Below are 22,855 nucleotides of genomic sequence, written 5' to 3'. Positions count from 1 at the left end.
TGTTTGTGTAATCAATGGTTATTACAGTGAGGGGAAAATACCATACCAGTCCTGTGCACTGCTTTCGCTAGTGGAAATTGCATGCATACGTACAAATGCAGAATTTGACCCTAAACACACTGCCTCGAAGAACGTGTTTCAGCCTCGGACATCATGAAACTAGCGAGAGGTGATCATGCTCATCTGGGGACGGGCACTATGCCTTCAGTGCAATTAACATTAAGCAATATTTTCCAGTAAGATTAGTACACCGTACCAAAGAGGCATGCTTTCTACTACGTAACAAGCTGTCAAAAATCATGTCAAACTTCAATTTCTTTCATACTTGCATGCATCATTTCTTTCCAATTAATTATGGAACAAGGCATATGAATACGGTGCAGTATCACCAGCGTGTCAGCATGGGCATGACTTTCCCCTCCTAGTTAAAAACATCATCAACTTTGATACACTTATTTCGGCTCTAGCAGTTGGTGAGGAGAATCATTTCCAATGTGTCAAATCCACCGTGCAAATTTCATACACCTTTGCAATCTGGAATAATAAGGATTGTCTCGAGCTCCTGTCACTACAGATGAAAAGATTAAACAGACAAATACAGGTGTGCTGGTGCAACTGATACTCCTGCAACTCACAGCTATTTGTTCGAAGAGCCCAGCCCCTCCCAGGATGCAGCCATGGAAGCAGACACGTCAGCCCGGTCTGGGATTTAACGAACTGCACAGGGACAGCACACTTCGCTTTCCAGACCAAGCCAAGAGGCACAGGCTCTGCTACCGCCAGCCACTGTGACTGCTGCCGCAAGGCTGGAGAACGCCCGCTTGTCCTCTGTCAGACCACGACTGCATCTTCCCCAACACAGATGTAACGTCAGATTATTCAGGCATCTGCACTGACCTGGCTGCATGTTTAAACGATAATGAACGAAGAAGCCAGATAAACAGCATGCATATTGGAATTTCAAGGAAAAATCAAGCAAGGCACAAGGCACAGTTTCTGCATTCTCTGAGTTGCTGCTGCACCCAGATATATATATACATATAATTTCAAAAGACCTTAACGGGAGAACCCTGTACTTGTGCAAATACAAGATCCGATCACTTCGATGTGCCTGGAGTCAGTGGGAACTCCTAAGCTAGCTCTCGACTAGAACAAATATTTGATTAGAAAAATAAAAAACAACAACAAAAAACACTTTAATGTGAAGCCAACAGCTAGGCAGATCTTGCTTTCAACAGGATAAATCCCAAACCTGTCTGATATCTCTGCTTCCATGGCTGCATCCTGGGAAAGGCCTTTCAACTCCTCTTTCAACTCCTTTTGAAGGCTGGGGCTTGAAAGCATCGAACCCGTTGATAGTCACAGCCTTAGTCAGCAGGGCACTAAAAACACCAAATCTAAAGTGTTTCTGCCTACGCAAGTGACAAACCATCTTTTGATCTGTAACATGGCACTTACTCCTAATTTTTGCAAGGGTATTTTAGATTTTTGACAGAGCTACTTGCAGGATTCATTATATTTAAGCAAATCAGCATTGTATTGTATCTGTTTCCTGTCTTCTGAATATAAATAGAAAAATCTTCTAACAATTCTGTATAGGAAGCCTGGGAGCTGGCCCAATGGTTCTGCAGGCAGTGACCATGATTAGACTTCAAAGAATGTCCATTCTCTGTTTAAATGAAATGAAATAAAATTAAAGATGAGAAAAGAAACCTTCACTGGGAATGCAAATTAAATACCTGAAAAAAATCTTCTGCCATGAGGTGCTCTTTCTTTTAGTAGTAACAGGCCTGAATTTAGATTATTGTTTCAGCAATTACCCATTGTCAACCCGTAAGACCGTGAGAAACTTTGTTTTGTGCTGCAAACTGGCTAAGTCCATGTAAAGGCTCTTACCTGCCACAGCCCATCACATCACAGCTCTTGATTCATGTGCTGAGAGGCAGTTTACCCCAGCAAAATATATGGCTGTTGATGCAAATGTGGCACTCAATGAGATAAATGAGCATTACACCTACGGGGCACACTCTGATTCTACAACCGATTTACTAATAGCCCTGAAATTTAAACACCCCAGCATTCAAGAGAGATGCTGGTCTCTGGTCCTAGCCCATTTCTGCAGCTGAAAGAACTTTCTACAGCTGAAAGATCCGCTGTATTACTAACTTCAGAGGTTCCAGGGTCTACCCAATACGTAGAGTTCATTACTGAGCAAAGAGCAGCCTGACCCACAGGGTGGGGGAAGAAGCATCACCAGGGAAATGCATACCTTCTGAAAATTAACTCCTTGTGCCCAGGAGCAATTCTTGGGGTTTGGAACATCTTCCCAAAACAGTTTCTTCATTCTGAAATATTAGGTAAATTCTGGAGTTGGTACTGTTCTCATACATTCTGTACTTTTGCTATGTCAGAAAGGGAACATGTGTGATTTTATTTATCTAGAACTGTGACAAATGATCATTTCAGATATTCTAGATGGTCAAAATTCAATAGAAAAATAACAAAGTGAGATATCATATGGCAGTTTTGTAAATTATGAAATGTACAGGCAGTCTTTGCTGAGTAAGATCCCAACCCACATTCCACAAAACTCAGATTTTTTTTTTAATTGGCTTTATTTGCGATGACAATTAAATCTGGGACACACAGTGCTTCAAAGCACTTGACACTCATTAGCTTGTCCACAAAACACTGCAAAAGTAAGCAGTGTGTGGTACAGGCTGAAGTGGTATTTCCCAGGGAAAAAGAACAGCACTGATCATCACCTTACCACACGGACACCAGCCCTGGAAGGTCTGACTTTTACAAGGTAACAAGCCTGTGCACTCGAGACATTTAAATTCTTGGTGCTATATTCCAGAGTCCACTGCCTTTGAGTACATCTCAAAAGTACAAGTGATAAAAATAATTCCTAGCTTTCCCCAGAAAGACACTGGCCACCAGTTCAGCAGACAGCCAGCTAAGCTGCATCACCTTCTAAAGGCCGTGACTTTTATATAAAAATGAACTTACCTTTGCTGTGAAATCAGCAATGCTCCAAGCAACAAAACCAAGGTTGAAATAACTATTGGCAGAACCATATAGAGGCTAGCATTATTCTGGTTTTCATATCCATCTGGAACTAAAAGGGATGCAGATAATGCAGGAGAAATAATTTTTCTGAAAAGTTTGTAAACAGGAAATAACGAACATATATATATAAACAGGAGAAGCAACAGCGTATGCCCTCCCTCAAAAAAAAAAAAAACCTTGATAAAGTTTTATTGCAGATCAATGAACTTTTACCTTGAGAACAAACAGACAAAAGGGAACGAATTATTTTAAATAGAGGTGACTCCTCCATCGCTGGGGGAGGTCCCCCCTGCTCCCTTGTTATTGGGAAATGAAATCAGAGCACATAAAATAAGAGAATAGCCCATAACTGGAGAATGAAGAATCACAGAGACCTACGATCTCAGCTATTAAGTTAGGTTGATGGGAATTCAGTTGCCTCCCTCCCTCAATTAACTTCACACAGTTTTCAAATTAAAGCAACTGAAATCTCGAGCAGTTTATAGATGTATTAAAGTTACCTTATTATTGACTTTCTTCTGATAAACTACAGACTTCTTCCACATTTAAACCTAACTTTTACTATCAAGCTCCTATTTCATAACATGAAGAAAGACGCCGTGAGTCACCTTTGGTAAATTCATCTGTCACTCTGGATTTGCCAACTCCTCCAGCAAACACGGGGTACAGGCTGAAGTGGTACTTCTCAATAAGAATAAAGTGATCTGGAAAGAAGAAGTCAGCCTTTTGAATCAAAACTATTACCCTGCTATTAAACAGTGACCTCCAGAGAGGCTCTGGTCACATATCAGAGTTCAGACCAGCCCAGAGGGGTCATAACAAAAGCTATCTTTTATAGATATGCACTTTAACATCAAAAGATTAAAACTATTAATCTTTACAGCATAATCTAGCATTATTTTTTTCAATGGAATTAGCACCTTTATGCAACTATTATAAAATTTTCTAAGATTAAAGCCAAAAATGCAGATGGAATTAACACATATTAACTTACATAATTAGCTGGTATGGTCAGTATTCCAGAACTAATTTTATCGTATTGCCAAAAAATGAACACACACCTGAGCTTCATTCTTTGTCAACCTGGATTATGAATGCAACAGTCAGTCCTTTACAGTCAGTCCACTAACAATAATTAAAAATTGTTCTACTGTTCCTTACCATAAAAAAAAATATAAATCACAAACAGAGATAGGGGGAAGAAATGTAAGAACTCAGAAAACTGCTAGATTTTTCTATTCAATAACAATTAACATAATGCATTACATTTTCAAGTACACACTCACCATAAATATAATATTTACTAGTATTCGGAGGAACTCGCACCCATTTCATCTCCTCTTCTTTGTTAAGGTTTTTCCATTCAATAACAAAAGATGTTATCACATATGTGCGAGGTGAAAGCGTCCAAGTCAAAATCACACAAGTGCTGTTCACTGGGTAAGCAACGAGTGACTGCACAGCATTCACTGACAAAACAAGGACAAAAGAGTGAATTACGTGAACTCTGACAGAAGTGAGATGAGAGCTGGCTTAGCAGGAGAGGTGTATACTGTAAAATGCATGACAGTTTTGGAGCTTCACTATTTACTTCTTTAGTTTTTTGTGGTTTTGTTTGTTTGTTTTTATCTTTATACAATAAAGCTTGATCCTTAGTTCACGTAAGCAAACTTAATTCTCTTTAAGCCAGTGAAGCGTGGTTCACACCAACTAATCCCGAACGCTAAACAGAACAAGTTTCTTACCAAACATTAAACAAATAGCCTGGTTCTCACATGTACCGCCTTAATTATCAGCGCTTAGCTAAGAAATTATCAGCAAATGGACTGTCAACATTTAGCTAGTAAAACACACACTGGGAGCCTGTAAGCTAAATCCCAGTAAATCTCTCTAAGTAAGATACCCAGATCACAGTCCAGGCAAACAAATGCTTCCCCTTACATCTGCCACCAACTACAGGCTTTCCAGAACAACCAGAAAGACTTTTACCTATAAAAATGCTTCTAAAATTGCATTACAGCTGTAAAGTTCTATGAATAGACTGCAGTAACGTTTCCCACATTATATATTTGCATATGAATGTTACACAGTTGAAATTGTCAGAACCGACAGCCTTTATTTTATTAATAAAGCAGAATGCAGCTGAACCGATGAAAAGGCTGCCCAGGGAGTAAAGCCAAACCTCTGAGAACTATGCACTCTGGCACCCTGTCAGGTGAGCAGCCAGAGAAATTAGACCACATTTCATTTTGGAAACAACAAAACATTCCCTAGCAGGAATGCTGGGTGTTCCCAAGACAAAGAGGATGAAAGATCAGTTTTACGGTATGATTTCATTTTTATTTGATCAATTACTTTAGATTCTGTTAGTGAAGGACAACTGTTAAGGACGACTTTTTTCCCAATCTAAAGTTCATTACAATTTTCATGTGATAGAAATTTCATTTTTCAAATAGATCTGTTGGAGAGAGACAGAATCTGATTCCCATAATACAGGTGAACGTATCATGATTCTTCTTTTAACAAAGGGATTTTTATTACAAAGAAAGCTTTTCCCAAAAGCATCACAAGAATTCCTAACATATTCCACATCGCAAAATGGTAACTAACTGGTGTTCTTACCTGTGCTCAATTGCTGTGATAGAGTTAAATTAAAATTAATTGAAGAAACTCCAATTGAATTCATGGCTAAAACTGTAATGGTATGTGTGTGTTCAGTCCATGGAAATAAACAGGTAGTGCCTTTATCGACATATTCTGACCACGTGGTGTTTTCTGATGTCTGATGCTTTATAATGTATCGGCTCACACTGCACAATGAGTGATTCTTCATCAGTGGCTGCAGCAAACATTGGCATTAATTAATTTCCCAGTCTTTGATTTCAAAAGGAAACATTATTTGGGCAGAAGATGTTGGTTTTAAAGAGTTCTAAGAAAACGTGACCCAAGAAAGATATTTTATAGACCGTCTACTTTTAGCAAAGACACTGTAGTCCATTTAAAGACTTAACTTCTCTATCTGAAAGCTGGCACTCTTACCTGCTATCTTTCCATTGAAGGGGGGGGGGGGGGGGAGGGGGGAATACAAGGAAATATAAACTTTCACACTCCTCAAACAGTTCACAATTTTCTGTTAGCATTTTCCAGGACTGAAAAATACAGATGACTGTTTGCACACCTAATATCGCTGCACAGACAAACAGGAGTGGCCAGTCACTGATGTACTTTTTCCCCTCTATCCTGCGTTAACCTTTCAACACAGCTTTGCCCAGTTTACACGCCCTTGCCGAGGTGTTTGTACAGGCAGCTGTCTAGGACTCAGTGGCACATTCTGCTCGGAGAACTTGGTTAGCAGAAATTGGCAGCCAAAGCCTGCAAGCATGCTGCATACCAAGCCCTGTAAACAGTGACCACCCCAGGTTGCCTCTCAGGGCAGGGAAGCACGTGCTTATCAATTTCATTAATCCTACCAATGCTTTTGGGTCATGCATCTTTCAAAGTGAAAGACCAAACTCTAAGTGTTCTCACCTTCCACAGGAGGGTAACATTTTTCTGCCTCCTTGCTGGATCTTCAACAACAACTCTCCAAAACTCAGGGCCTTGTAAGGGAGCTGCAAGATTACAGTTTTGAAAGAACAGTGTCACATCTGAGTCTGAAACTGGACTGAGCATCAGAGCATGCTCTGAAAGCACACGTACCTTTGATATCTCTCACAACTGCATAAGCTGATCTGCTCCAGTTGCTCCAGTAACCTAAACCATCCAGTGCTCTGCAGCGGACCTGAACAACATACTCAACACAGAGTTTCTGAACCTTTATCATAGCTGATCTTGTTGGCACATTTGAAATTTCATACAGCTGTAACGGAAGTCAAAATACTCAGAGTAAGAAAAAAAGGTTGTTTAGGCATTTGTTACGATCAAAACTCCTAAAAACAAATCAAGTGAAAAGTGGCCTTCTCAGTCACATCCTTTGCTAGATAATGCAATGCTCAGAACTGTGATTCACCAAATACAACATACTCCGTAAATCCTAGCTGACACACTAAATAACACTGCAGCAATTCACACTTCAATACAGATTTTAAAAAAACAGTACCTCCCATGTTAGTTCTTCCCCGTTCTCAGCATACCGAATCTGAAATTTAAGATCATCATTTGTAAACACAGGGTTTGTCCAGCTCACATTCAGCAGCCCATCATTTCTGGTGATCTCTGCTTTAATGTCAGAGGGAGGAAGTGGCTTCACTAGAAAATTGAAAGAGAAAAAAAAAAAAAAGACTAATATCTGCACTGACATTTCTCATTAAATCAAGTCATTGTGGTCTACCTTCTTCCTTCCCAAGGGTGGCAGGTAACATCATGGCCTCTGCTACTCCAGGTAAAGCTGGATCGTAAACCAAACACAATAATTCATCCCCTGGTACTAACGGCAAAAGATGCAGCCTGGCACTAATAGGGTGCCCCAGTATACAAAGTAGAAGCATATGTGGCCCAGAAAGGCAAATCTTCTAAAGGATGTGGAAAGTGCAGGCTTATACAAACATTAATGGAGATTTTATGTGAAGGTTTTATTTTACAGAAAATTTCATCAGAACTGAGCTTCTCCAACAAACTGGATGTGAATGTCAGAAAGCCCCAGTTTGCTAACAAAGCAAAGTTAGAATAAATTTGGTTTTGACCACTTAGCTGGTGAGGAAGGAGAAAAAAAAAAAAAGAAGAAAAAAAAAACTTGAAATAAGCTTTAAATCCTGGGCAAGGCCAGAACGCACAGGTTTTGTTTTACGACAATACAGAGCATCTTCCATCCAATGTAGGTCAGTTCCATTCATTGCTTTTTCCTTGAAGGGCTGGCTTGAGTAAAGCAGCCTCCTGGAGGCCTGTGGGCTGCTGCAGCTGAAAGCCTGCACTTGCTAGCACTCCTCACTGGGCAGCATCACACAGAGCCACTACCTCCCCCCAGAAGAACACAGCCAACCAACCTCTTACACCCCGCAGAGCACAGAAGCCCCTGACACAGTCTAACAGTACAGCTGCCATGCAGGCAAGCACCAGGTTTTTTGGCAAATTTTCTAAGCAGTAAAAGTGCAGGACCTCCCCCACCAACCCTTACGCCACTTTTATTTCTGAAGCTCAAGGCTGCCAAACAATCCTCTTTGAACTAGACAGAAGCAACCCTGAAAACCACAAGGCCACCAAAATAGTAATAATCAAATGCTAAATCCCATACCCCACTTAGCTATAAATCCATTAAACTTCTCATTTCCTTCCTATAAATTCATTTTTTGCTCACTCTATTTAAAATTTGAAATGAAAAGCATAGTTTGGTTTAGTTTATGTTATGTGCACACTTCTCCCTCCCCGCCCCCCAGATAGACATGTATTATTTTGCTTTATTTCATGTAGCAGTTCTGTGGTCTACCTAGAATACAGAAGGAACTTATCTATTGAAAACACTAATTGTGGGTGGAAAACTGCTATTTCCTCTTTGTGGATGGATGTAGAACAATTTTTTTTGCAGAAGTCACACAAAGCCAAAGCTGCAGTGTGTTCTCTCTGCATATGTTCACATTTGTGTCCAAAGCAATACACAGTCCAACGAACGCTCTGACTCACGGACCAGACAACAAGACTTGCTTTGCACATTTTGCAGTGTTTGAAAACACTCAAACGCTGTTTCTGCCTCTAGCTTTCACACACACTTAAGCGCTCTGTGTGTTGCAAAATAAACTTTGCAAAAGCGTGCAAGAACATAAGCAGTTCCTGTGATTTTAAACAGGAATGAGCAGGCGTGTAACTAATTCACATGTAGCACTACACTGCAACAAAGCAGGGCCTCCAGAGAATCACAGTAGGGCTGAGGCTTTGCACCTCCCTTCGGTTATTTACAGTCATTGAGATCCCCCTGAGCCTCCTCTTTTCCAGGCTGAGCAGTCCCAGCTCTCCTGGGCTCTCCTCATAGGAGGAAACCTTAACCAGCTGAAGAGCAGAAAAGATAGCTTATCAAGAATCTTAAAATTAGACTGATTTTTAAAATACTCTTTTTTTTTTTTCTGTAGATGTCTTTGCAAAACAGTTGAGGACAAACATGCAAAACCGAATGTTTCATTTTATAGGTACTAGCTGCAGCTACAGTCTGCTCCTGTGCCAAGCAAAATCTATGGAAATAACATTTAATCCAATGTTTTTTAGAAGATGACACTGAAACTCTTATGTTTTTATGTTCTTTCCACAATGTAATACATTTAAAATGCTATGAAGTACTTTATCTATACCATATAAGGTATGAAATCCAAGGTCACAAGCAAAGAAAGACGTGCAGAAATCTTGACCTACCCACATCTGCTGGAACGACGCAAGTTGGTGAGGACTCAAGTGTTCCTAGCGAGTGCTTAAACTCTATCCACATGGTATATCCAGATAAAAGAAAAATAGGCTGAAATATGCACTCATAAGAATGATTCCTCTGTAAAAGGCATTCTTTCACCTCTGATTCTGGAGGGATACTTGGAAAGTTAGGACAATAAATTTTGCTCCTTAAAAAGAGGAAAAAAAACATTAAGTTAATACACTGCAACAACAAGCTGCTCATGACATCAATAAAATAGAACTCGGAAGGCAATTAATACAGATGGTGTCACTGGAAACGTGTGATTTTTTTGATGATAAGTTCAAGATCTGTCCAAACTAAGTCTGCACTGAATGGATAAATAACACTGTGGTGTTACTCCTTCAAGCTCTGGCTCTTAGCCTGAAAAAACAGCAGGATGTGGAAGGCTCTCCCCAGTGCAAAATCTTTTGATAACAGACTAACAACGTGAAGAGGTACAAAAAGAAAGGTACAGGCATCTCTAATACTCATGAATCGTGTTACTTGAGTGTTTTTCCTTAACAACGCAGACCTCCAGCCAGGAATATGCCTTTTCAGACACCACCTAATGTCCAGGGCAAAGTGGCCCAAACAGATTTGCACAGGGAAGTCTCCACGAGACTGAAATCCCAAATGAGTATCAATGCTAGAAGGTGGTATTAAAATCCCACATGTGGTCAGTATCACATCTGGCCACGGAAGAGGAGACCTGGGCTCTGGACAAAATGGCAGTGACACCTTATCTGAGGTGGAAAAGCAAGTTTCCAAATTTCTCCTAAGCCTGGGCACAGCTCAGACTTGTGGTAAGAGTGGCCAGATCGGGTATTAGCTATTCAGCCGGACCACAGAAGTTAAGACTTAGCTGAATCCTTCCTCTTCCTGTCAACATAGCTAATACTGATTAAACATTTGTCTGCAGCTTTGAAGGTTTCGTTTAGCATTCTGTTTTTCTAGGATGATCATTTCTGTGCTGTTGCTGTTGGCAGCACTGACTGTAGAGGAAGACGCAGTTACAAGCCAACGCAAACAAAACACCAACATGCAAAGCTAGCACACCACATTATTACAGAGCATGGGGTTTCATCTGTAAAATGTAATCACATCAGTAAGAAGAATAGCTGTGTGCTCTTGGAAAATCTGATGCGTCTGATGTCAGTGCAACACATTTAATTTCTAACCTTTATCCTGAGGACTTGCCTATGTCTAACAAAACACTCGCAACTCCAGTATATTTATCCTTGCCTCCCATAATCAAGCTTGGACAATTTTAAAAAAATGACCGTTTTAGCACATCTCAGGCTAGTAAACGTTCATTTTGTATCTTTGTTCACAATATACAATAGAATGCTGTGCAAATGATGATGCTGTTTTCATAGCTATAAATCTTAAAAAGTCCTATCCTGAAACTTTTTGGTAGTCATTACATTCATGTGGGTTCCCCATGAACTTTATTTATTTATTTATTTGATCTTTCAGACCTTAGTATTAACAAAGCAGAACCAGACGCAAACAAAACTCAGAAAAACCCCAAACAACCAAAACAAAGCAACCCAACAGACGGAAGGAAATATCATATTAAATACTAGCATTTGGCAAGCATTTTCAGTTGTATTACTGTTCAGTGTTTCATCAGGCATGAACACTGCAGCAAATGGACGGGTTATCATGTAGCATTCAAAAAAAAAAAGAAACAACCATGCCTTTTTTAGCTAAACCTGAACAATGAAGAATTGGGAATAAAAGACATGGCAAGAGCAGCACAGTGTTTATTTCAGGCTCCCTGCCCAGCAGTGCACTCACTACATTCATATTTGTGAAGACAGTCAAAACAAAACCTACCTTACTAGTCAGTCAGTCACTAATCCTGCCCTAAAAGTCTCCACATGAAATCTCAACCATTCCAGTTATTGCTTTAGTCCACAAAATCCTGAGAAATATTTATTGTGGTACGATAATATTTCAGAAATTAAACCCACCTTCATTAGCAAAGACAGTCCAGCCTTCCAAAGGATTAGGCTCTGAGGACTGATTTAAGCCTATTTTGGCAAAACTTTTGCATAACTAGTCCAGCAAAGAGTCCAGTAAAACAAAAGATTATTCCTCAGGGCGGGCTGTCTGTCTATCTTGTTTGTATAAATACTAGCATGGTTCTAGGAAAACTCTCAAACTCAATGTGTTAGTATCTCAGAGGGATCCTTTTTATTTCATGGTAAAGCAATACTTTCCCAGGCACTAACTGTATGAATGAAGATGATTATATCACTGATTTAATAATCAGTTTTGTCTTTTTTAAACTTTTTTTTCCTGCAACCCACCCCAGTTTCCTTGTGTGTCCAAAAGACAAAAATAAAAATTAAAGCTCCAAGGAACTAAGAAGGAACCTGTAGAGGTTATAAGAACTGCTTTGTTAATGTAGGGGCATGGACAAGAAGAAACGTTAGCTGCAGAGTAGAACAGATGTCTAAAGGCAAAGAAACAGCTGTAACGTTAGCTGTCTACAAAACATTGCCTTGAGCTTACTTAGTCTTCTCTTTGTAGAGTAAGAAATCTCCTTCCTAGTCCTTTAACTACTCCTAGTCCTTAAAAAAACAAGGTGGAAAGCTCAGAAAAACAGAGGATCTCAACAGGAGACCTGTTTCACAGTTCTAGAAACATTTGTTCAAACATTTCTCAAGAAAAGGTGACATTTTGCAACCCATTATGTCGGACTGGGTCTGGGAAGGCTCCATTGGCATCAGTGGCTTTTTCACTGTCATAGCATCATAAGAATTTGGTCTTGACTTGAAAGTTGCTTTCTATTCAACCATCTGAAAACAAGCAAGACCAAAACGCCCAACCAAGACCATGAAAAGTAAAAATTGCTCTAGCCACCAAAAACACTACCTTCATAAAGCAACAGTCCCTTTAGGAATCAAGTTTATCTCCAACTAAGTGAGTTTTGTTTTGTTTTGTTTTCATCTTGAATGAAATACATGCTGTTCCTCTATGTTTATGTACTATCTACAAGTAGAAAAAAAAAGTTCTAGAAAACTTGATGATGAAGTGGAGACCTCAAGAGGTTTGAAGTCCAACCCCCAGTACAGAGCAGGGTTAAAGTCAAAGCCTGATGAAGCTGCCAAAGGTCCTGTCCAGTTGAGGTCTGAAGATTTCCAAGGACAGAGATGCTAGAGCCAGTCTGGGTTAGTGCTCAGTGCTCCATCACTCTCACTAGGAGGTGGGGTTTTTTGTTTGGTTGTTTTGCTTTGTTTTTTAATTATTTCCTTACAGTTTGTAGAAATAAGCAACTAGAAGATTTTCCTAACTGATACTTGCAAACATATCCACTTTAAGAGCCAGATGAACTTACATCCAGTCATCTAATGCAAGCAGAAAGGAAGACTGGCTTGAAAGAAAAATAAAAGCTTAAAAAGCATGTTAGTTCAATTAGATTCAGGCCTGCTGTCACAACTGAGCTGTTTAATATTTGTGTTCTACTTTTAAACTGTATTTACAGAACTGGCTTCTGAATTGCACCTACAAGTTTCACAAATGCTAAAAAAAAACAAAAACAGGTAAATAAAATCCACATTACATGCTCAGATATCTACAGTCCCTGTTCTGCACATGTGGTTGATGCCTCTGGAGTCCCAGCTGAGGAAAAATCCAGCTTAAAGAAACTGCACATTTCATAATTACAACTATTCAGAATTCTTTGCTGTTAAAGTATTTCCAGGGTAGCACTTTCCAAACAAAGAGTGCATTTAAAGCTATACACACCTGTAGTATCTTAACTGCAAGGAACTCCCCACGAGCAAAGTGTTTGGGTTTGTGGACCATCTGCAAGTCATTTTAGTTAAGTACCCATCAGTTTCACATTTGATATTGATATTCACATCTAATTAAAAACACATTAAATGTTTATTAATAGAGATATAATTCTTTATACGTAAAACATGCATTACAAGACATAACTACTTGATAAAAGCTAAGTAGAGTTTAAGACTGAAATATTCTAACCTTACTATTAAAATGCACCAAAATTATAATTGTAAATCATCTGGAATCTTACCTACTACATATAATTCAGCGTATCTATGATGACATTCCCTATTTTGATGACAACAGTACAATGCGTTATAGAAGAAATTTCCTCTAGGTTTTGTTGCTTTCAAGTTGAAAAGAGTAACTTTGCTTACGCGATCATTCACAAGCGTATACTGACTTTCTGGGATTTCTTCTGCTAAATTCAGCCACCAAACAATCTTCCTTGACAATACGTTCTTGTTTTTGTTTTTATAGATGCAATGAAATGAAACATTAGAACCAACACTGGTCAGTATCTTAGAAGGGAAGTACAAGACTTCAGCTACAAGGAAGGAAAAAAGTCCATTGAGATTAGAATCAGAACAACAACAACAAAACATATGTCAATAGAAAATCTTTATTATCCAGTTGTATTTCTAAATCACCTACTTCTTCCAGCTTGATTATTATTAATCATTACAGGGCAGAGGAGCAGAAATAGGCTGTTGACTGTCTCCTCCTATAACTGATGTCTGTAAATTCTGATAAAAATAATCTTTAATATCCCTAGGCAAACAGGAATTAAATGATCAGGAAATCACTGGGGAGTAGAGTGAAAAACAATGCACAGCAGCATAAGTGAAACAGAGTCATATAGGCTCCTGCAAATTAAATCTTGGGAAACCAGATCAACACTGCTACTGCATACTCTGCCCACTTTTTTTTAAGGCATCAGGTCCAACTAAACGAGTGTGTTTATCCACTTTTGAAAAATCATCTTATTTGAATGCTGCAAGAAGTACTTGGAGCCTAGAAAGAGTTAGCTTCTGTAGCACAACTCACCAGTGCATACACCACAGATGTTAAAATTGTAAAATTGTCCTCAGGTAGAAGTGAGAGGAGATCCAATTGAGTGAAGAGCAGTGTTTAGGTTTGAAAAAAAAAAATATATCCAACTCTCTGAACAGTGAAAGGATGTCGAAGGCATATGCTAGCTGAACCATGACTGTAATACTGGAACATAGGCTTTGAGAGATTTGCGATTCAGAAGCATAGAAAAATCAAGCTTTCCAATAGTTAGTAATCCTGCTCCTATTAAAGTCACCAGGAGATTAATCACTAAAAAATTGCTTTACAATCTGAACAACGTAGTTGATACCAAATGGTAGCAGTGATTCAATAAGCAATTCACCTAGGCATAAAGACACTGATTTTGCAAAGCACGTACACATGCATAAGCTCAGCCTCCATCAGTCAAGTACTTTGGGAAGCTGCATGTGTTACACACTGGCTGAAGATGAACAGTTTGTCCAAGAGAGACCCAAAGCCAGCACCGAACTCCTTAACTGGCCAGGCTTGCTTTTTGCAGTTCAGGATCCACCTCAGATATTTTTAGCATTCTTCCAAAACACAGGTCCTCTTAGATAGCAGAGAAGACCTAAAATACTGTCATTGTCAGAGACTTTCTTATTAAATATAAATCAGAACATGAAACTAGTCAGCTGTACAAACATGTAACTGCTTGATTTCAGCATATACAGCATATACTCTTCTGGCAGTAACCTGCACACCTGAATTCAAGGCAGCATTTCTGTTAACAACTACCAGCCGTGCTGCACACTCCACTGTTCTTCCACTGACTCATCCCAACATTGGCCATTGGGAAAATATGTCAATTTGAGCCTCCTGCAGTGAAGAAATTACTCCCTCTACGCTACATCAGGCTTATCACAATGGGGTTATTTTGCTGATGAGATGTATGTTTAATACAATTGCATATCCCATAACAGGATTACAAAAAATAAATAAATCTAACAGTATCTACCTCTTTTACATACATATTTGTTTCTCAACACACTCAGAAACCTCTTCTGAAAATAAGAGTGTATGTGTACTTGAGAGAACATTACTCTATTTTGCCTACAGCTACCAGGTGTACACGTATGCACCTAGGTACCAAAATGGGTTACATTAAATCTACAAACCCTAATCTGTACTCTGCACTTTTACTTCAGCTACAGAGCCTTGTGCTAAACTAAAAGTTAGAGAAAGCATTAGGAGAAACGTGGGGTTTTTTTTTGTTTGTTTGTTTTTGTTGTTTTTGTTTGTTTGTTTGTTTTTTAAATCAAGTAGAAGTTAAACACTGCTGTCTTTTGAAATGGAAAAGCCCTTAGAAAAAGAGCTTCTGGGTCTGAACAGGTGCTTGGTGAGCAAGTAACAGGGCACACATGGAGGTGTCATGAAGCTGACTGTGCAGTCTCCATGTATTCATCATTCCATGCAAATTTTATGCCAAGCAAAGAGTAGGATCTCAGGTAAAGTTATGTCGGAAGAGATGCAGCAGGTTAAAGAGTTTCCAGAGGAGTTTTCAGCCCAAATCATGCACATAGCGTAGTGCACCTCCCTGGATAACATACTCACATACAGTGATTCCACAAAACAAAACAAACTGGAAAATCTGTTGTATTCTGAAAGCCTACTTACTACTCAGGGTGACTGCACATGACCTACCTCCCAGTTTCAGATTATATGGTGTGCTCCAGTCACTCCAGAACCCTGGACCATAACGATTCTTGCACCGCACTTGAGCGAAATAGGAGGAATCGAGCAGCGAATTGTCTATGGCCAGTGAGGTGTTTAAAGCAACTTGAACCACCTAGTGGATCATCAGAAGCCATTACTACCACATAATAATTTAGGAAAAAGAAAGGGAAAAGCAGAGGGACAGAGCTGAGCTGACTCACCTGCCAGCTGTTTTGACCTGCGTTTCCAGAGATGTTCACTTCATACTGGAGGGGATATGGCATCAGCACGGGGTCAGACCAGCAGATCTTCACTTCACCTTTCTCTGTCATTTCTAGATGCAGGTCCAAAGGAGGTTCAGGCTTTACTGCGGACAAATTAATTGACAAGTTTACAACTAACCTCACTGCCTGCGACCGCTGGCTGTAATGACTTAACCAATTCTGAAATTTCTTTCATGCCTTTTCTTTAAGTTCAGTTTTCAAGAGTTGCTCTACAGGTAATGTACGACAGAGCAATGTCATGTAATATTACTGGGAAGTGTACTCCTACAGCTCCCCTGGGGTTCGCTGGAGTAAGAGCCTGCACCTAGCAATACTGGGCTAGATACCAAGTGGCCACTCTGATTTCTTTGCTCAAGTCACCGCATTCAGGTGGTATTACTGGAACCTCACCCAGTTTACTGAACAACTGCTATTATTTTCAGTACAAACTCAGTACACTAAGTCAAAACTTATTTTTTATTACTAATCCAAACCCTCTATACCATCTCAAGGCAATTAACTTACTCAAGACCAGCAGAAATTACTGATGTGGGTGAAGGCTCATAGCTTTTAAAACAAAAAAGTTGTAACTTTTACATCCCACTTTTGTGCATCTTACTTTCCAACTAATTTTTAACTCAGCTAGATCTTGGCAGAGCACATACTAATATTACGCATTTTTCAAATATACTTCGCTAAGCAGAACAATTTAATAATGTCATTTTTAAACACTGGCATGCTTGACTCTGAATTTTTATTTTTTTCCTGTGGCGTTACTTAAAAGCAACATGATATATATGCAACCTCTCACCTTCAAAACTATCCCACCCAGAGACTTTTAGCTTGCTCTGTCTGCAAAGAACATCAGTTAGAAAGAAGTTTATAAAAATTCTATTTTTCCCCCTCAGCTGACAGTGCCTACCTTTTTGAACTTTGCCAAGATCTGTAATAACTGTGCATACTGGAGAGCAACACCTATCAAATTCATTATGTCAGTAGGGTTTTCACTTGATTAAATACTAGAGGACTGTTTTTCAACTTGGAAAGTGCTGGAATTGTACGTGTAAGGAAGAAAGCATCAGAACAACAGAGCTGCTTGAGAGAAGAGAGAGTCTTAACTGCAAAGTAAGATCAAGAACAGTTTTTTTTCTTCCTCACTTTTTAACTTAAGTCCTCAGCAGATGACTTAACAGAGGAGGTTAACGGAAAATTAACCTCCACCACTGCCCCAAACTCAGGCACAAAGAGGCCCCAATTAGAAATAAAAGCTCATATATGTTGAAGGTTGTTGTCTTTACTGACTGTGGTTTTGTACTAGACCTTCAACGTGGGTTAGACAGCTAAGAAATGTGTACGGCACCATCCTGAACAATTGAGACAGCACCAGCAAGTCTTTTCCTTTTCTGCCTGTGTACTCCTTCTCCACAAAAGACATCCTGCTCCCCACTAAAAAAAAAACATTTAAAACGTAGGTAGTGCTTACCGACGTCTATGGGCTTGACTGCCATCAAAGGTGACCAAAGAGGTGTTACCCCAGTGACAATCTTCAGCCACATGATGTAGGTGTAGTTGAGTCTCGGAGAAGGCACGCAGCATTCACACTTGCCATACTCACTGCAGCCACACTGAGCAGCCACAGCAGTCCCCTTTAGAGAGCTCGTAGATGCATCTCCCAGCGGCAGATCCGATCTACAAAAGTAAAACAAACAGAACAACAACAAAAAAATTGGTTTTTTTCTCAACGCTATTTCAATAGAGGAGATTTATCCTCTGGGTAAAGTTTATTTCAAAAAAACAAAAAAACAAAAAAAACACCTGTAATGAAAAAAGTTAGAAAGACAGTAATTGTAACTAATTGTATTTGCTTTGCTGTTTCTCCCTTTTTAAATGGTTTAAAGCAGATAAGATGATTTAATGAAAAGTATTCCTAAGGACTGACCTTAAAACAAACGCATTACCACACTAGATGAGACCTGTAGTCCAGTCAGACTAGTTTCCAAATCCCGGTGGTAACCATTACTAGATACTCCTTGAGCACACAAAGTTAGTCACCCTACCCTGGACTAAATGCAGCTCTCTGCTGCTCCCATAGAGATTTCATTTGAAATCCTACTTGTGGGGCACCAAAATAAAATCTAAACAAATGTAATGTTCATTCTAGCTTCTGCTACCATTAAACATTATTCAAGTGAAAAACAGTATTTGTAATAACAACAGGCTAAAGAACTCCACCATTCAGAACATACTTTAGTACTAATTTTCAACGACTTATATTATTCAGGAAAAAAAAAACAGACACCTGTGTTCTCCAGAATTATTAATTTTGTGCTGATGTTTTCTAGAAACAATTTTTTTCATATTTACTGTATAAAGTGCTCTACGTAGGAATGCAGGCACAACCAGAAGAAAATCCAATGGGTCCGTACCAGGCACGTGTTTCACCCCTTTGTGACAGAAACTACCAAGGTCTCACTTGTACACTGAAGGCTCCTCCAACACCTCGCTGCCTCTCCAGGCAACTATGCAAAGCAAAGGAAAATTCTAAGCCACGTTACCAGATGCCAGATGCACTCCCAGGGAAGATAGCCAGATACTGAGAAAGAAGGTAATGACCTCTGCATTTCAGCGAACTGGCAAGACACAGGGACCACCTCACAACACCGAGTTTGGGATAAGAGTGGATCGGCGGATGACAGCTTTCTGAAGGGCCCCCACATCACCTCATTCCAAATTGCTAAGCCAGGACTAAACACACAAGTCTCGATTACAAGCAGAACAACAGAAAGCCAAAGTATTTTGGAGAACAGCTACAGCGAGGGATTGCACGAGCTGCCTGTCATCTCCAGTTTGGCTGCAGACGGATCCAGCCACAGAATAACCATTGTTCCCAAACTGCAAATACCGACTATAGAGGAGTTTATGCTTATACAGCCCTCAGAAGTTCAGGAGAGGTCAGTGTCCTCATTCAGTAGGGTGAGAGGAGGAACTCTGGATAAACTTAAAACAAAGCAACAGGCTGTTAAAAAATGGAGTTTCCTATGAGACTTGCAGCACACAGAGAGCTATAAATCCTAGTTCAGGAAGCACTTCACATCTCACAACAGTAGCCACATCCAACTTGTTGTGGGGGGAAGGCAAGGCAGAGGGCTTAGCAAACACACAAGTGCATACTGTTGTCCTCATTCACTTTTATAGCACTGGCTGGGGAATCAGAGAGACTTGTCTTGGCACTGAGGGATGAGCAAAAAAAACAGACAGGTACTAAACACACTGACTTTTGTGAACGGATTGTAAGTGCCCACCTCTGACATTCAAGAGAAAACTAATGAACTGAAGTTAAGCTTTCCATAGCTTACAGAGAAGGGAAGGAAAACGTTCAAAGGCGATGTGAGATGTGACTAAGATGGAAACAAGTGGCTAAAGCACAACAGGAGAAAAAAATATAATAATGCTTGCCCTGAGCCACAGTGTAATTAACATGGGCATATGTCCAACACCTGCTTTTCTTTTCTACTCCAAGCGTCGTCGTTTCCAGTTGTGCAGGGACAGTTCTTGCCAACACATTAAGTTAAGGCCTCCCAGATGTTTTCACACATACTTCAGAAAGCGTTGATATTTTTGCTAAATTAATCTGTGGCCCTGTACTGAATTTTTAGACTTTAAATGAGAAGCTGCAAAATCTCTCTCCAGAAGTTCAAATTATTTCTTGCAACTGGAACATCTGACTGAAAACAAAGGGTCAGAATTGTTTTAGAAGAGATACAAGAAATACAATTCTTCTATTTTCAAGAAAGGTACAACAGCACGTTTGGGTAGCTATGTTAAGGCCTGCCAGAAGTGAGGTCACCACTGTAACACTGCTTTCAGTATTTCTCTATACCGTGCTTGTGCAAGTGCAATCTTTATTAGGAACTGATGGAGCAAGGCTGTCTGAGGTTCGACGGGCTTTCAATAAGTATATATAAATGCACGTGAAGTATAGTAGCTCTAGGTCAACACTCCTTTGAACAAGCTGCCCCTTACCATCACAGAACATCTGATGGTTGCCTAGCTCACAAGATGCCAAGTCTCTAAGGAAAGGTTCGTATTCTCCAGCTAAGGAACACTCCACGTATAAATGATGTGCTCAACCAAGGCATCAGGAGGTAAATTGTGTGATTTATCCTTCAGAACACAGGAGCCTAGGCCCAGAAGTCAAGCAGTGCCCCACAGGTACTGCGAACAGGTCAGAAACACGAGCACACCCTATACATCACCATCCACTGAAAGGGCAAATTATAGGCAGCGCTCAAAATTCAACCGGGAGCATTCATCTGTGTCACTGCAAAAGCATCCCTAAGGCTAAGTGATTTCAGTTAATGTAATTACCATCAAGGTTTGCAGCATTCCTAGAATACATGCAACTGGAAAGATCATTCACTTTTGGGAGACAATTAACCTAATTTGTCTAATTATGTTTCAGAGTAATCTTTCTCCTCCCAAAGACACGCTGCCGGGGAAGGTAAGAGCTCCATCATAGCACTGTTTCGGACAGAACAAAACATTTTCTATTCAAAGTAACTTGGTATTACTACAAGCAGACAAACTGTGGATGTGTAAAATAAAAAATACACACCTCTAATCCTGAAAAACTTAAAACTGCTGAGGACTCAAACTTTGTGATTCTTCTAGGTCATTATTTTCATACATTGCTTGTCTTATATGTGAGAATTCTGGCCTAAGCTCCAGACTCCCAGGGAGTAACACATGCCAGGAATACATATTTTTAAAACTGGGAATTTTTTCAAGTATTTTGGCTCATGCAAATAAAACATTAAGGTATCAGCAAGCCAAGAGGGGAAGCTGTCACCTTAGCACAATCTGAAATGCTTTGCTAGCTGTTCCCCCACAACACAGGGACCCTAAAAGAGAAATATTAATGTTAAGTCCTGGAACTGAAACATGTTCTCTGGTGTCAGGGACTGCACTGCATTTTGCCTTTTCAGCTAAAAGTAATCAAATGCAGAAATGCCACAAGTACTCCAGGGAGCCTTTAGGGCCTCCTCTCGTCAATCGCACGATGGTTACTGAATTCCCTTCATAATACAAAGAACCTCTTCATACCAGCTGGGACCTGAATCTGCTGTTCCACGGATGTTAGCCATACCCAAAAAAATCAATATACAGATTACTATGCTAGGATTACTGGCTGAGATTTTTCTGCTGCAGCTGAGACTGAATGGAACAGAGGTGAAGTCAGATCTGCTTCTCCCACAAACACACACGTAGCGGTATGCCACAAAGCAGAGTGAGGAACACTCAAAGTGGGAACCCACTCAAAATCTGGTTTCAGCTTTAACGCGTGATGCCAACTAAACAACCACACTTATTATCAATTAATAGTGTTGCTTCCTACACTGACTACAGATATAAATTTGTGGTAAGCGATATCCGTCATCCAGTTCTGTATTTTAAACAGAAGTTGTCACCTGTAAATTCAGCACGGCCAGCTACCTATACTTAGCTTGTTTCCTGAAGAAATTCAGTCTGCATGTTCACACTATTCCTTCCAACCTACCAACAATACAGGAGAAAGTGTGGTTTTGGAAGCGGAATCAAATAGATCAATTTACAATCAAATCAGACGGGTTCTGTGTCAAAGATGTGCCCACCCCCCAGTCAGGACGATTACCATGTACTACCATCACATGGAGTATTTATGACAGTGACAACTACGCAGGTGAGTGCCGCTCAGCAGCACCAGTGTGATCACAGCAACATTTAATACAATGCCAAGTCACATAATTACTTTGAGAAAACATTATGGTCAAAAGCATCAAAAAGGCAGAACCAAGATCACAGCTTTAGAATTAAGCAAGTGTAAAAGCAAAGATATTTTAGCAACTCAATAGGGATTTCATTAAAGCATTTCAAGAAGCACAGAAAGAACAGAGGAGGGGGGCCCTCCAAGCTTATCGTTTCTCATTCAAAAATAGAACCACATGCTTTCCTCTGTACTGCCTTTGATTACTTTGAGATAAGGCAAGGTATAAACTGCATCATCTGCTTGTAAAGCTAATGCCACTAATGTGCTGCAAGCCTGGGAGACTAATGCTGATGTTTTTGAAAATGCTTTCGGATTTCTAATGCCAACAGTGAGAAATTTAAGTCTGTACTTACACAGCATATAAAAGATTAACCTTCAAATCAGGTCCCAAGTGTAGCTTCAAAAACCGGAGGCTACAAACTAACAGATCCAGCTTGCCTTTAATCCAACATTCAATGTTCCAATTTGAATCTAAACAAAAGGAAGAGAGAAAACATTTCTGAACTATATTAAAAGCAAAGAACAACTGAAGAGCCAGAGTACAATTCCCTAAAAAAGAGACAAGTAACAGCTACTCGTGAAGGCAAGGCTGGACCCCACATATGCAAATGTGTATAAATAGTCCTTTTTGAACAGGGGACCAGTATACAACCTTAAACACAGAAAAGGCTAACCACTCGTACAGTAACAGCCTGCTGCATTCTGATTATTAGAGAAGGAATATATTTTACATAGCCACGGGGACGAGGCAACAAGGCAAAGTAAGAAATGAAGCTGCTGCTGCTTGAAGATTTTGCTGCTAACACGTACAGCCTCTAT

The 22,855-nt window shown here is 39.8% G+C and overlaps 1 protein-coding gene across 2 annotated transcripts in view; it reads right to left on the bottom strand.

The window, feature by feature from the left end:
* Nucleotides 1-22,855, bottom strand: part of LEPR (leptin receptor) — a 30,113-nt gene that overhangs the window by 3,509 nt on the left and 3,749 nt on the right. The window contains exons 3-18 of one of the 2 annotated variants that reach the window (XM_035564378.1): nt 22,390-22,507; nt 17,714-17,919; nt 16,189-16,334; nt 15,956-16,100; nt 13,491-13,787; nt 13,199-13,316; nt 9,409-9,608; nt 7,172-7,320; nt 6,772-6,931; nt 6,601-6,683; nt 5,695-5,911; nt 4,359-4,541; nt 3,681-3,776; nt 3,013-3,121; nt 2,270-2,345; nt 1,534-1,669 (exon numbers count right to left, since the gene is read on the bottom strand). In XM_035564378.1, the coding sequence (XP_035420271.1) occupies nt 1,652-1,669; nt 2,270-2,345; nt 3,013-3,121; nt 3,681-3,776; nt 4,359-4,541; nt 5,695-5,911; nt 6,601-6,683; nt 6,772-6,931; nt 7,172-7,320; nt 9,409-9,608; nt 13,199-13,316; nt 13,491-13,787; nt 15,956-16,100; nt 16,189-16,334; nt 17,714-17,919; nt 22,390-22,507 (2,321 nt within the window). In that variant the 3' untranslated portion in view covers nt 1,534-1,651. Of the gene's footprint in view, nt 1-1,533; nt 1,670-2,269; nt 2,346-3,012; nt 3,122-3,680; nt 3,777-4,358; nt 4,542-5,694; nt 5,912-6,600; nt 6,684-6,771; nt 6,932-7,171; nt 7,321-9,408; nt 9,609-13,198; nt 13,317-13,490; nt 13,788-15,955; nt 16,101-16,188; nt 16,335-17,713; nt 17,920-22,389; nt 22,508-22,855 lie in introns of those variants that run through there. The other variant, XM_035564377.1, reaches the window with a different exon arrangement.

The sequence above is a fragment of the Cygnus atratus genome, chromosome 8 (assembly GCF_013377495.2).
Source record: "Cygnus atratus isolate AKBS03 ecotype Queensland, Australia chromosome 8, CAtr_DNAZoo_HiC_assembly, whole genome shotgun sequence".
NCBI lineage: Eukaryota > Metazoa > Chordata > Aves > Anseriformes > Anatidae > Cygnus > Cygnus atratus.
Note: the sequence above shows the minus strand (reverse complement) of the source record. Positions and strands in the feature narration are given on the sequence as shown.